The sequence below is a fragment of the Abramis brama genome (assembly GCF_963993115.1).
Source record: "Abramis brama genome assembly, chromosome: 3".
In the NCBI taxonomy this organism is placed as follows: Eukaryota; Metazoa; Chordata; class Actinopteri; order Cypriniformes; family Leuciscidae; genus Abramis; species Abramis brama.
This window is the reverse complement of record NC_139965.1, coordinates 59181646-59197976: the sequence shown is the minus strand read 5'-3', so window position 1 is coordinate 59197976 and position 16331 is coordinate 59181646. Positions and strand designations below refer to the sequence as shown.

General features: G+C 37.8%; 1 protein-coding gene across 13 annotated transcripts in view; it reads right to left on the bottom strand.

The window, feature by feature from the left end:
• The window catches only part of myo9aa (myosin IXAa), a 174418-nt gene that overhangs the window by 57630 nt on the left and 100457 nt on the right, over positions 1–16331 (bottom strand). For all 13 annotated transcript variants that reach the window (XM_084108435.1, XM_084108437.1, XM_084108430.1 and 10 more), the window contains 5 exons: positions 14521–14610; positions 10561–10677; positions 6354–6488; positions 2114–2235; positions 765–906 (listed from right to left, as the gene is read on the bottom strand). In XM_084108435.1, coding sequence (XP_083964561.1) covers positions 765–906; positions 2114–2235; positions 6354–6488; positions 10561–10677; positions 14521–14610 — 606 coding nt within the window. The remainder of the gene's footprint in view (positions 1–764; positions 907–2113; positions 2236–6353; positions 6489–10560; positions 10678–14520; positions 14611–16331) is intronic.

Here is a 16331-nt window from a genome sequence, read left to right as displayed (position 1 = left end):
CATCACTTCACGGCTTGACTACTGCAATTCTCTCTTCTATGGCTTACCCAATTCATCAATAAATAAGATCCAATATATCCAGAACTCTGCTGCTAGGGTCCTCACATACACAAAGAAATCTTCCCACATTACTTCATTGGCTTCAACGCAGACTTCAATGACTACCCGTTCGCTTTCGTATTCAATACAAGATACTCCTTATAAAATTCAAATCACTCCATGGTCTTGCCCCCAACTATATTTCTGATCTCATCCATCCCTACTCCCCAGTTCGCACACTTAGATCTTCCGATACCGGTCTGTTGACGATCCGTTGACACAAACCATCATCGTTTGGTGGAAGAGCTTTTTGTACCGACTCTCTGGAAATCTATTCCCCAACACATCTGTGACCTTGCATCATTAGACGATTTCAAAACCCACCTTAAAACATATCTTTTTGCTACTTGTTTCCCTGACCCCTGACTCTATGATCTGAATTCTATGTATATGTACCTCTATCTATTATGTTATCAATCTCAGTTTATTTGTATTGTTTCTATGTCATGTTTATTTGTACTTTATTGTAAAGCGACCTTGAGTTTTCTGAAAGGCGCTATATAAAATTTGTTTGTTTAGGAACCTGGCACATTTTCTCCCTTAGTTCGATCCAGAGAGGCACATACTGTATGAACACAGAAATTGGTCAGAGATTGGCTTAAAGTGCTCAATGCATAAAACATAAAACTGAAAGAGGCCTGTGTGTAGCTCTATATAGCACTGACCTTCACTCCATATTTGACTTTTCCTGCATAGTGTTTAATGATGAAGGCCGGCTCCATGACTGCAGGAAACTCAATATAGTCGTTTCGCTCATGCTGACGCTTGAACTTGTCCAGGAGCGTCTGATTGGTGGCCTGTGGAAAGCTGTAACGTACAGAGAGAACATTAGAACAAATAGAGTTCTTCTGCAATAAAATATGAATTAAAATATGCAATAATTGCGATATGAAAACGATTTCACCAGATGACTTGATTAGCTCTATTTGGAAAGGGTTAATCATTCTAAAATGATTCTGTAGGCGAGTGAACCAGCAGAGAAAATAATAAACAAATGACGAGGATAGATAAACACAATAGAACAAAGATACAAATGAAATAAACTGTGTTTTTCAGGTAAGTCTAACAGTTTTCAGGTACAGAAATTGAATAATCAAATGAAAAATAACACTGCATAGTCTTATAATTTAATATAATTAATCTTTGTTAAAGCTACAAAAGTGATTCTGTCTTTGTCTTTTGTTGTTTGATTAACATTAATGACTGAAGCAGGAATATTAGGCTGCTGTCACTTTAAGACCGAATGCACGGATCCAATTTACTGATACACATCGGTTTTCTTTCTCAATTGTTTACATCCACTTAAGACATAACTGACTGTTTATGAGGATACTTGCTGAGACGGGCATTTTGACCGAATGCACTTGAATGCTTTGCTTGAGTTTTTAAACTGACAGGACTGAACACGTGCAAATGATAAACTTTCACTCTTAAACTTTCCAGTTAATCCGTGAATCGTAGGACCCTGTCCGTACGGATGATGAAACAACCATGATCCCTACTTGCTTGACATCGCACATCATGCAATGTGGAAATCACAGATGTTTACATTTAATTTTTATAATTTAAGCTCTTTTCCCCTTTGGAAGTTTGCTGAGGTCCCCTAGTGAGAACCGGAGAGTGAGAGTGGTCATCTAGGGAGCATGACTGACTTTCTGCAGACAGTATATTATAAACCTGTGCAGTTCCTCTGGTCTTGAGGAGAATGAGAGCTGCTGCCAAAACCTCAGAAAAAAGCAACACAGCCACAGGAAGAGCACGAACGAGACATTAGAGATTTGAGCTATGAGGAGAGTCAGGTTTCCAGCTATTTTAGGCAGAGAGAACCTCACTCTTTTGTTTTTTAGGTTACTACCGTAATCAGATATTTTTGTTTTATTTGATTTACAGCTAAAACACTCAAGTGTATTTCGTATTTACATTCAGAGATTCCAAGTTGGTCTGACTAGCAATAAACGATACAGTGCTTTTATCTCATGCTTCCATTGTTTGCAGTGTAAAAGGTCAGACGTACTTGCACTCCTCGTCCAGTAGGTGGAGCAGTGCTGTGGGCTTCTTGCTGATGAGGTTTATGCAGCCGGTGTTGTCGATGTAATCAATGTTATGCCAGGCAATGCCTTCTGCTCGGTACTCTTCCTATAAGAAATGCAAAACATATTCAACACTTAAAATCAATAATTATGAGGAGTCAACAAAGATTGACAAGTACAGATTTCCTGGTTGTTTAAGGTTTTGCTAATATCCATTTCAATTTTAAAGGGGTCCTATTATGCTTTTTTTATGTGTTCAACATTCTTAAGTGTGTATTGTTGCTGTTTGAGCATGAAAAAGCTCTGCAAAGATCTAAAGTCCCTCCAAAGGGACTTATTCTCCATTTCAGTGTCAGTGTTTATGAACTCCCTGAAACGCCTCCATTGTAGTCTTGAGTTTTCTTCTGGAAACGAACACGTCACAATATTCCTCATTTAAATAATTGATATGCAGAATAAAGAGGCGGGGCCTGGTTGAGTTAGTTAGTAGTGTGTTGAAACTGGTGGTTATGGTGAGGGGCGGGACATTTCTCAAACACACTCGAAGCGCTCGACCAATCACGACACACTGCTCCAGCCGACCAATCAGAGCACAGTGTGCTTTTCAGAAGGAGGGGCTTCATAGAGACAGGAACTAAACAGAGCGTTACTGACAGACTGGGAAGAGAGGATCTGCAACAATGGAGAATATGGGGAAAATAATCAACATTCAAGCATGAAAACTTGTTCTAGAAGAGGCCAAAAAAAAACTTTGAAAAAGGGAATAATAGGCCCTCTTTAAAATTTAAAGTTTCAATCATCCTTTTAGGTTCCAGAATGTTTATCACTACCAGAGTAACATGAGAATGAACATCTCACTAAACTTGTTATAACTACACGGGTAATTCATTTTTTGGCCTGCGACCAGAACAACAAAACAACAGGCCTGCAAAGTGTTTTCACGTTCCTCCAGAGGAGACTTCCTTTTCGCCGGTCCGAGGTTTCATGGTCTTTGCGGTTTAATAATATGAAAGACATTCTTAACATTTTGTAGCTTTTTTTCTCCTCAACTGTTTCCTTGGATCGCTGGGAAAGTAAATGAAACAATAAAGGATGTAATCCCAGTAGGGTTTCATTCAATCAGAGGAATCTCTCTCCTGTTTGCACATTAAACGGCAAAATCAGCAGAACAAAGCAGATGATCTACACTTCTCATCCAAATACAGAAGAGCGGATTAGAATTACAAGAAAGCTTTTGACTGTAGAATTTTCAGCATGATAATATGGTATATAGTATAATCATATTCATGTAAGCGAAGTCTTTTTTCAGAGATAACAGATAAAAAGATTAGATTTGATCAGTCTGAAAATGTTTTAAGCTCATGAATGTCTGTTCATAATGATAAAGTTACTAACCAAACTTTAGTACTTACAGCAATGGGTTTGTTCAAATCCTCAACCCACAGTATGAATACGTGTACTAATAATCTAACCCTCATCTGAAGCACTTCGGCAACCACATGCACTCTGTTTGGCTGATAAGAGCAATGCACTCAAATAGCCTCCAAATCACATAAACTCCATTTACAGCATCTCCATAAATGGCGCAATGAAAACGGCGCATTAATAGACTAATGAAAGCATGTGTGGTGTTGTGTCTGGCTCCAGCATGCCTGTATTTATGGGCATTAGATGGCAAGTAAGCCAAGAAGGACTTTGTTTTCCTGCCTATAATCTAACACTAACCTACTTCTACTACTAGCACAAATACTAAAACTGTAGCTCAATTCAGGCATAAAATCTTAACTGAATGCAAGTTAATTTTTTTCTCAGTCAAACATTAACTAACGGTCATACATTATGAATCTGCACATTCCATGTTTTGTGTAGATAACCTGGGTATGGTCTATATTAAACATTACCACACGGCATACTTGGCAGTAAACTCAGGATGTGAATTCATTCCTGACATCTGAATCCAAGAGTTTCCAACTCGTAGAGCAATTAAAGCGTGGAACTTGGCAGACGCGGTGAAATTCCTGTACTTTTATCAAGGAACAAACAGCAAAACTGTTGTGGCAATGGGAATGAATCCCATCAAAAATGCCATTAACAAAGAACATCAAAAATACTTTTAAACAAAAATTACCCAGAATCCCTCAACGTGGGTTCAGACTGAGATAACCGTGATGAAGGGATGACATATTTTTCGTAGGCCAAAACCCGGAAACGAGTTAACGTTTTAGCATTTCTGGTTCAATCATCCTGAAGTCAATGGGTTTTTGGTTAAATGACTGAAATAAGGTCTGAGGTGAACACAAGCTCAAGATATTTTTCATGAAAAATTGTAAGAAAAAGTCAGAATTGCATGATATAAACTCGCAATTGCGTGTTATAAAGTCAGAATTGTGAGATATAAAGTCACAATTCTGCCTTTTTTCTCAGAATTGCGACTTTATATATCACAATCTTTAAATCATTATTAAAAACTCATCTGTTTGCATTGGCGTTCTAATATTGGCTGAGCTGTGATATTTTACTCTTTGTTGTTTGTTTTTTAAATATTTTTGAAATAGTTTTGTATTTTATGTTATTTCTTATGCCTGTACAGCACTTTGGGGCAGTAGTGACTGCTTGTAAATGTGCTTTATAAATAAACTTTGACCTTGACCTTGACAATTCTGCTGTTATAACTCGCAATTGCGAGTTTATATCATGCAATACTGACTTTTTCCTCACAATTATTCAGCTGTGCTAGTTCCGGAAGCATTTTTTCCATTAATTTCTCCTATAGAGATTTAAAGCATTAAAGCATTATAAGCCATGGAACCAGCCAACCAGTTACGAGGTGCATCAAAACATTACAAACGTTGCAAAGAAGCAGCAAAAAAGTATTTGATAATCAGAGAAAGGTACAACTTAAGACTGTGAACTTATGGCTTTAGTGAGGGAAAGAACAACAATCCCATGAAGCATTGCGGACAGCATAATAGAATTACAAACGATGGAGAAATATAAAACTACTCATCATATACACACAGATATTCAAGTATTTTGAGATCATAGGAGTGGGCGGAGCTAAAGAGCTCTTGCTTGTGGCAATTCTTTGATTGGTGGAATTTTCTGTACAGCATTATGGGTAATGTAGTAGTTTTCACCACAAATTCTATTTAAGCAAATACCATCGATTAACAACCTCATAGCTGGCTGTCTTTAAAGGTTTACAGGTTATCGTAAAAATAAAATTTTCCTATGGAGAAAATAGAGAGTCATAGAATATAGAGAGAAAATAAATATTGAGAGTCATGGGTAAATGACGTCATGTTGCACCATATTAATGGAGTCATGGGTAAATTAAGTCATGTAAACTCTGATTGCTTGATGCAGTTACAGTATCATCAAGCAAACCAGCATGCGACTTCAAAACTACAAGTACATTACAAAAAGAAGCAGATTTGACTTTGATCACACCTTTGACTTGGATCATTTGTCACAAGAAGTGCTAAACCCACAAGTGATAGTCTGTTATTTACACATCTGCATAAAGTGACACGTCCTACGACAGTGTGTGATTTATGTTGATAAAATGCGCCTTGTGCAAGCAAATCTGTCAAAGTTAGTTTATCAAATCTGGACTCTGGACTGACTAGAAACTTAAACTAACAAACCCTCTTTGAGCAAGCATGTAGTTTGAGGTGCGTCACAAAGGCACGGCTTTGACAGGCTGTCATTACCGTAATTGGTTGCCTCTGTAGTCATCCTAGGAGAACGAACTCATTGAGAAAACACACATTATTACAGAGACACAATTCTTTGTCTGGGGTTGGAGTAAAACAACCCTTTTTATTGTCTCATTATCAAACAGTTTATTTTGTGCGAAACTCTACCTCACACAATCACACAGCCTGAGGCATCCATCAACTATTAAAGACTTCAGTGATGGTTACAATTCCCTCGTTTTGTAGGATGAATTGAATTATTTTCAAGGAATGTTTACTCTCATAAAACACAGATATGGCCCATGCCCAAGTTTCTATGACATTCTGGTCCTAGTTAGTCTAAAGCAAGCACCAGGAATGAAAAAAACATATTTGCATAATCTGCATTGACACCATTAGCGGCTATATATATAAATTCTGTGTGCGGTCAAAATAACTTGAGTCATAATTATCCAGTTATATCTTGAGTCGTGTGTGGGGAGAGAAGCTGATGGTTATCTCAATAAATGAATAAATAAACCATTACCTGCTCCAGCTTAAAGATGTGCTGGTTGAAATAGTGCTGAAGTCTCTCGTTGGCGAAGTTGATGCAGAATTGTTCAAAGCTGTTGTTCTCATAGTCCTCAAAGCCAAAGATATCGAGGACCCCGATGGCCAGGATCTGAAAAGATGATGAGATTCAAGGAACATTAAGAACAGAAAAGTACTAGGCATTTTAAAGCGTTCTTGTGTCATTGTGGCAGTAAAAAACTGTAGGGGGAATGTCTGCGTTATTAAACTAGATGTGTTATCAATCAGCTAGCTAACAATATGTCTACAGTTGAAGGGATATTTCACCGCTGGAAAGATGAATGTGTATTTAAATTGGGTCATTTATGAAGTAGAAATGTGAAATTATTTTAGAAGTTGGTGCCTTCTAGACTGAGAAAGACCAGAAAATGTATTTTTGGCTCATGTGGATGAAAGACAACAACTCCCAGAATGCACTTGCTTCGCTATCCTACGAGGACACTCCCAAGCCACGCCTACCGGTTACAGAGGGCAGTATCAGAAGAAATGACACAACTAGGCTACTACTCGAAACTGAAAAGACGGCGTTTTATCGTGAGCTCCCCCTATGGGCGGGTTGAAGACATGCGGGACGAGCTCCTCCTACTGGCTGGAGTCTCTCGCCTCTGGACAGAAAAGCCTCTGATGACGATAAATGAAGATTTTTGTGTCATCTGAGGTTTTTTTCCAGACACACAATACAGAAATCTCTCGTCTCAGGGGGACATGAGGGAGGGAAGCACGGTCATTCCAAAATACTACCGGGTTTCTACTGATACAAAGCTCAATGCTAATCAGTGAAGTATCCCTTTAAGTCAACGCTTGCTCATCAAGATCAGGGATCTACAGTGTGACCATTTCAGTTGCATTTACCGTGTGTGATTAATTAGTTGTCTACAGAGTCAAAGATTAACACTCTCCAAGTGAGAGCAGATTCACAAAGGCTGTGATTTAACTATGTATGATAATTTGAGCTGCACCGATGAAACGATTATCGCCAGAGAAAAGCAATTATTTTCACTATTGTTTAAAAACAGCTGATGATCAGGGCCGATTATATCCTGTTAATAAAAAGGGGATGAAAAAAAAAACGTGTCAGACTGCAACTCACACTGTGAGTGAAGAAAGTCTCTCTTGTGTTGAATGTAGAGCAAGTTAACACGACAATAATGCATTAACAGTTATAAAATAGCGATGTAAAAGCAAGCTCTATAAATCACCTGTAGTTCAAGCCAGGGTTGCCAGATCTGTGTTTTTTCCCCATCCAACAATCACAAAAAGCTTTGTCACTTGTGAAAAAGTCTCAACTTTTAAATTCTGTCCATTTGATCACAAAAATCAAATAATAATGGCGTTTTGACGCACTTAAATGTGACGTAACGGATCGCTGTAGCACCTCAGTGACTCTTTTCTTCCACTGTTGTGAATTTGGCCCTTTTCTTTACTTTTTACCTGGAAATCCAGAGTTCTCGCGAGAGCACAAGTTGAATTTGCTCAGCGAGTTACTCTGGCGTCGAGTAATGATGCTCATTAAATATGCCCCTCGATCTGAGCAGCACCAATCACATCGGGTTATCTGATATAGACGGGCCAGAGGCGAGGTAAACAGAAGACGACAGCGCTGTGACGTCGAAGTCATTAGTAAACATTGCAAGATGGCTATGGATGAACACCAGTTGTTTGTAACGGCTTTGGCCGCTACAATGAACAAGTTAGACTTGGCTTTTTATCTAAAAGAGGAACAGAAGACGCCGCTCAAATCATTCCTTTGCAAGAAGGCCGTTTTTGCTGTTTTGCCGACCGGATACGGCAAGAGTCTAATCTACCAGTTAGCTCTGCTGGTAGCTAAGCGATAACTTGTTGTGATTGGTCGTAGTGTTATCCAATTGCATGCAGTGAGATTTTCAAATGCATGCTTGGTGCTGCCCCTCGAGCTGGCCGATTTTCATTAGTCGATGCCAGACCATTAATCTTTCAGATTTAGGTCTGGATTTTCAGGCTATATATTTATACTACATATCCCACAATTCCAAGCAAACTACACTACTAAATTTAGTGCACTACATTACCCATACAGCCCCTGGTTAAGGTCTATAAGTAGACTTCACTTCCTTCCTTTGTTTCTTTTGCATTGGTGAGGAGTGGGTGTTTGAATGGACACCCAACCATGTCAATTGAGTCCTTTCCTAAGGATGCGTTAAGTTTGTTTTGCCAATTGTATTGTTTGAATTGTTTGGATTGAGTATGTATGTATGTATGTATGTATGTATGTATATATATATATATAAATAATGTTGTTGATATGTTTATTGATGAATTATATGAGTTTGATATCCTTTATTGCATTGTTTGTAGTGACTATCTTGTACATCCTGTTTATCCTGTCCATCCGTTAACTCCTGTCCATTTACATCGTGTGAATCTGCTCGTGTGAATCCATGAACTTCATGTCATGTGAATTACCCAAGACTTAATCATCCTGAACTTAAAATATAAGTAATCAGACACGCCATCAAGTTTCTGCAACTCCAACGAACTTTGAATATATCTGATATCCAACACACTTTAATACAAGTAGTGGCAAGAGAAAACATGCAATAACAACAAAAGTTATGTTGAAAGATACATCACAAAATACCTAAATTAATTATGACTCATGTAATCGCTTAATCAGTGTGTCAACCGCAAAAAGATGTCAATAAAACAGCTTAACATTGCATTTATCTCAGGAAAGTTATCAGATGTTCACAGTTCATTAGTTAGCTATAAACACTTTAAAGAGGAGCTTATTTACTTTTAATTATTAATGTATGCTTGAATAAATTTGTCATGAAGACAAGTGTTTATGAAAACTACCTTCTGTGCAACTGAGTTGTATACAAACATCTGAGCTTTTATTTGAGTGTTGTTATTATACCTGAAAATAAAGAGGTTAAAATTAACAGCAAAGCCCAAACTATCATATTCAACTGCTAATATTATAGTAATGTACCGAACGAGAGGGTTTCCCTGTTTAGTTTACAGCATTATTTGGGAGATTTTTTTTCCTTCAAGAAAATCAAGCTAATCGACAGATATCAGTGCATCTCTTATAATTATAGTCTGATGTGCTGTGTGTTTCAGAGTAAAGCACGGCACGGTGTTCATTTACACACATCTTGGTTCGCTGTAAATGCTGCTTCACACACACTCCATCTCTGCAAGTGCAGCGAGTTGAGTTGCTTATAATGTGCATTTGAATACGCAACATGTGCCAACAAACTTGTTATGAGAATCATTTTTAAATTAATTTTCAACAAATGAGAAGCTTAAGGTTTCCCGCCAAAATAAAAGCTCTATGGTTTAACGATTAAGAAATGAAGACAGTCATAAATATTAGTAATGTAATCTTAGTTGTGAAAAAAATATATATTATTAATACGGTTTTATTTTGCAGTACAATAGTATTACTATGGAACTAATACTAATACTACTACTATTAAACAAATTATCTCACTGAGTATTAGTTACAGTATTGATAGTATAGTATATAGTTAAATCTTAGTGTTAGTAGTGATTGCCTGTTTTAAAATTAAATAATAGTGTCATGGCCGACCCAAAACACGTTTTTATTTTCAGAAAGCCATGTTCGACTGTCAACTACACTTCAGAGACTGAACATTGTGTTTTTGTGAGTTAATGTTCAGAAGGTGAACATGAGCTGTTAAATTAAGTAAAAAATATTAATTTTGGTTTATCAGAAGGTAAAGTCACACTATTCTGTCATAACTGATTATCTGTTTTCTCATGCTTGTTTTATTGTGGCACATTAAAAAAACATGCAGAAGTGCTCCTAAAAAAACACAAGTGTTGAGCCCTGAATGCAACAGTGCGATCTTATTAGCGAGAATGTTCACACACTTATATAAAGTTTATTTCAGGCTTGACTAGCATAATGTTCAGCAGAAATCTGCTAGTGAATAGCTAACAGCAGGGGCTCAGTCAGTGTGCCTGAATATATCCCATTACATAATGTCTCCATCCATAATTTAGAGATTAAAGCAGTGAGAGCCACAGAAAAACAGGGTGCGTCTCTGTCAGATGAACTCATATTCCTGCTGTTTAATGTCATTTATGTCAGGTGACTCACTAGGGCTCCACTCATTCTCATTCGTTCGGGATTTATCAGTAAAAAATGATTTTACCTTGGCTGACTCTTCCAAGTCCCTTTGGTTGAGCAGGGCATGATTTATCCTGAACACGATCCAGTCGAAAAGAGCGTTGTAGAGAGACTTAGCCATGGAGTCCCGCACCGTTTCAGCCTGCAAGAGAGAGAGAAATGTCCATTTGATTTAATTATCAAGACTTTTTTAACCTACGTTGTTAAATCTATTAAACTAAAGCACAATTTGTGATCTGTAAATGTTCGTTTAAGGTGGGATTACTATTAAAAGCGGATAAACCTCTGGATAGACGGGGTTTGTTTATGGTAACTTGTCTTAGCAAATGAAAGATGACATTTATATTGTTTAATGCTCAATATTGTGACACAGACGCTCACAATTCAATCTTCTGTAACAGAGCTTCAGCTAAACACAAGACTGATTCAAAACTAGTACAGATAATCCAAAATAGTTGCAATTTAATGCCAAATAAATAAGACAGAATATTCCATAACCATCACAATATTCACTAGGGATGCACCGATATAAAAAATGTGGCCGATACCGATAATTCTTTATAACCGATAACCGATATATTGGCCGATAAATATTAATCCAAATTTGTATATAATTTTTGCCATTAAATGTCCCAAGCACACAATTATGATGTTCTCATTATACTCTTATGTAGCCTATATGACAGACTTGCTGACTTAACTGTATTTTCCTTTTTTGAAGTGATTTCAATCATAATTTAAGCAATTCAAAGCGACCATGGTGAACAGTGCGCATCTGAAGTGTCTCACTTCAATAATAATCCATTATTTATCGGCTTTAATATATTGGCCAGATGTTCTTATCAGGCCGATATCGATTACATTAAAAATGAACATATATCGTCTGATACCGATATATCGTGCATCCCTAATATTCACAATGTTTGTTAATTTAATATCAACAACAAAGTCATTGCACACATATCTGGAATACAGTGAGGAAAATAAGTATTTGAACACCCTGCTATTTTGCAAGTTCTCCCACTTAGAAATCATGGAGGGGTCTGAAATTGTCATCGTAGGTGCATGTCCACTGTGAGAGACATAATCTAAAAAAAAAAATCCAGAAATCACAATGTATGATTTTTTAACTATTTATTTGTATGATACAGCTGCAAATAAGTATTTGAACACCTGAGAAAATCAATGTTAATATTTGGTACAGTAGCCTTTGTTTGCAATTACAGAGGTCAAACGTTTCCTGTAGTTTTTCACCAGGTTTGCACACACTGCAGGAGGGATTTTGGCCCACTCCTCCACACAGATCTTCTCTAGATCAGTCAGGTTTCTGGGCTGTCGCTGAGAAACACGGAGTTTGAGCTCCCTCCAAAGATTCTCTATTGGGTTTAGGTCTGGAGACTGGCTAGGCCACGCCAGAACCTTGATATGCTTCTTACAGAGCCACTCCTTGGTTATCCTGGCTGTGTGCTTCGGGTCATTGTCATGTTGGAAGACCCAGCCTCGACCCATCTTCAATGCTCTAACTGAGGGAAGGAGGTTGTTCCCCAAAATCTCGCAATACATGGCCCCGGTCATCCTCTCCTTAATACAGTGCAGTCGCCCTGTCCCATGTGCAGAAAAACACCCCCAAAGCATGATGCTACCACCCCCATGCTTCACAGTAGGGATGGTGTTCTTGGGATGGAACTCATCATTCTTCTTCCTCCCAACACGTTTAGTGGAATTATGACCAAAAAGTTCTATTTTGGTCTCATCTGACCACATGACTTTCTCCCATGACTCCTCTGGATCATCCAAATGGTCATTGGCAAACTTAAGACGGGCCTTGACATGTGCTGGTTTAAGCAGGGGAACCTTCCGTGCCATGCATGATTTCAAACCATGACGTCTTAGTGTATTACCAACAGTAACCTTGGAAACGGTGGTCCCAGCTCTTTTCAGGTCATTGACCAGCTCCTCCCGTGTAGTTCTGGGCTGATTTCTCACCTTTCTTAGGATCATTGAGACCCCACGAGGTGAGATCTTGCATGGAGCCCCAGTCCGAGGGAGATTGACAGTCATGTTTAGCTTCTTCCATTTTCTAATGATTGCTCCAACAGTGGACCTTTTTTCACCAAGCTGCTTGGCAATTTCCCCGTAGCCCTTTCCAGCCTTGTGGAGGTGTACAATTTTGTCTCTAGTGTCTTTGGACAGCTCTTTGGTCTTGGCCATGTTAGTAGTTGGATTCTTACTGATTGTATGGGGTGGACAGGTGTCTTTATGCAGCTAACAACCTCAAACAGGTGCATCTAATTTAGGATAATAAATGGAGTGGAGGTGGACATTTTAAAGGCAGACTAACAGGTCTTTGAGGGTCAGAATTCTAGCTGATAGACAGGTGTTCAAATACGTATTTGCAGCTGTATCATACAAATAAATAGTTAAAAAATCATATATTGTGATATATTCTGGATTTTTTTTTTTAGATTATGTCTCTCACAGTGGACATGCACCTACGATGACAATTTCAGACCCCTCCATGATTTCCAAGTGGGAGAACTTGCAAAATAGCAGGGTGTTCAAATACTTATTTTCCTCACTGTATACAATATAATCGACCAGTCCTAGTTGGAGGGGGGGAAAACTGTTATTTGTGGTTATATAAATTACTTAACAACTCTATATTTGCTAGGCTTTTAATGTTTAAATCTGTAAGCATATGCAGTTCAAGGGATTTATTAAGTTGTTTGTGAACCTCTGATTTTAATAAAACCGCTGGTCAGTTCAATATTTAAAGATGACAGGAGAACAGAGTCCTAATGCTGGAAAAAAGCTCTGAAAACCTCATGGCTGGTTCTAATTATGATGATGGAGCATGACGAAGCCCCTGAGAAACACATTACTTCACTGAGCCTCACTTCAGTGAGGGGGCGAAATGAAGAAAAACAAAAATGTTACATTTTTAAATGTTAAAAATTAACACTGAAGTAAGTCGTCAGCTCATTCTCTCACACTTGTCCTTATAAAGTATAAATAAAATATTGCATAGTCTCTACAGAATGAATTAAATATACATTTATTCTTATTAAAGCTAAAAAAAGTTATTCAGACAAGAGCAGTAAGTTATTTTCTCTTTTATTTGATTCACATTAATGACAGAGCAGCAGGTTTATTAGGCTACTGTCACTTTAAGACCGAACGCACAGATCCATTACACAGTGTAAACCGGATGTGTATCAGTTTACTTTAACTTGAGACGTGTTAAGAGAAGAGAATCTGCTTTCTATGTTCGCATTTACGCTGTGTGTCAGTCAGCGCGTGATCGCAGTGAGTTCTTTATCACTGCTTTCTGCTTCAATTTTTAACATCGCACATGTCCTAAATTCACGATGGCCTTCTGAGAGCTTTCTGTGTGCGCACTTTCAGTACGAGCACCGCACACAGTTCCTTTTCAGGATATATTGCTCTTATAACGCTTTTTAACATCAAGCACGTCCCACACTTTATATTCTCATTCATGCATTTCATCACTCTGAAGTGTCAATAGTGCTATTTATTTACTTCCTGCTATATACACACAATAAAGCACATTTCTGACTCCGGTTTGAACATAAAAGGCTAAAAAAAAATGTACATGTTCAGTGCATGTGTGTGTGAGGTAAAAGGACACAAGCTGTTGAAGCTCCGCCCCCTGTGCCGGGAGCAGCAGCTCATTTGCATTTAAAGGGACAGACACAAAACGGTGCGTTTTTGCTCACCCTCAAAAAGTGACAACTTTAACATGCTACATAAAAATATCTGTGGGGTATTTTCTTGCCTGACTTTTAACAACTGTCAGTCAAAATATCATCCAAAATGACTTTGAACATGAGCAGATGAAGACAAATAAATGATCAATTGCTGTTGATATTCCGAATAATGTGACCCAATATTTAGCTTTTATTCTGGCTAACTGTTTAATGTTTTTAAAGGAAAATGTTAAAAGGCAAACCTGTTTGTTGCTTACCTCAGCCAGTTTGTATGGGACGATCAGCTTCTCGCCCACGGTCACCGTCTTCCGTGTTGTCAGAGCCTCAAAGAGCATTTCCTCCTTGACCTGTCATGATGCAAGACAAGTTTCTCATTTTAACTCTTCAGGCACAAGTACAAATAGATATCTAGCTTTTTGGTGTATGATATAAGGGTCAGGTCAAAAGATTTGGATGCATTCATTCGAACTCATTAGTACTGTATCCAAAATCTCTACTTCCATCAGCAATAAAACATATGAATCAAGCCAGTGTTTAGTTTCAAAGATGGACAAGGAGCAAAACATTACGAGCACCAAGCAGCACTAATGGCCGTGAGAAAGATTTCTTTTCAATTGTTGACTTTGGGGCCTGCAATGTTGAGTTGTCCTTTAAACATCCGGTAGCACTCAGTAATATTGGCTTTTGAGGTTTCTTAAGACTGTAATGTAGCACGGCATCCACCTCTATACTGTAACATTAATAATATAGAAAATAAAAACAATACAGCTATACTCACTATAATAATGATGACTCAAATGGTTAGAATCTCAGGAAATAAACCATAAACTTCGCATATAACAACTGTTACGAATCAAAGTCTGCACACACAATGCCATGGACAATCAAGAGACCTCAACACAGGCCAACACTCGCTCATTCACATATTAAAAGGGCCGATATGAACCCAGCGGTGAACTGGGAAAAATATGCGGCTGGTTTATGCACACTGGGAAAGATGTCTACATCTAATATAGTGATTATATAAACTCGTTGAGTCATTCAACTGTAATCGTGAACAGATGTGCAAGGGCTCAAAGATTTGGACTGGCCTCATCTGAATATATTATAATGATTTCGAGGTGCAAGCCTACACACACACACACACACACACACACCTTTCCTTGCAGTCTGAGTGAGATTGTAAAATCACTTGTGTGTTCATTCTCTCTTTCCTTCAGAGTTACTCATGAAGGTGTGTGTCTAAAGATAAAGGCCAGATGTCTTTGATCACACTATTGGGCCACAAGAGGTCCTGGTATAGAGAGGTGTGTGCACTGCATACATTATATATGTGTCGAGTTCAAAGGCTCTGGAATCACATCCTATATCCTGTTGGCCCACAGTACCGGCTTCATGCCTTCATTCAGGAACTCCTTCTACTTCCTTGAGTAGTTTAATGTCCAAATCCTGTGCAAAAGGAACCCAGCCTTTGTCTTTTCCCTAGGATTTCAGAACTTAAATCACTTGAATTCCATAGGAATGGTTAACCTCACCCTGTTTGGCTTTGTTGTTCTGTTTTAATTGGGGGGTCAGTACATTGATATTTAAGAACATGCGCTGATATGCATTTACAAGCATTCAGCGGTGTACATGTAATGTAGCATATATTTGATATGTATATATGCAACATTTATTTTACTTTCATTGTTAATCTTGTAAATCAAAATAATAATAAAAAAGTAAAAAAAAAAAAAAAATATATATATATATATATATATATATATATATATATATATATATATATATATATATCACTTGAATTCCAAATATTCACAATTCAATGAAAATCTCATAAGAGTCAATTTTACAAAAACAGTCTAAGCCTGTGTCCATTAAAAAAGTTAGTTCTTCATTAAATGTAGCACCTATATTTCAGATGCAGCTTAGCGTCTCATGAAACCGCCCTGTTTTAGCACTGGTCATTCACTCAGATTTGAAAAAGACTCAAAAAATGGGTTTAATCTCATGAATAACGTGGAGAAAAGCTCAGAAACGGATGACATAAACGTGAACTCTCCAGCAACGA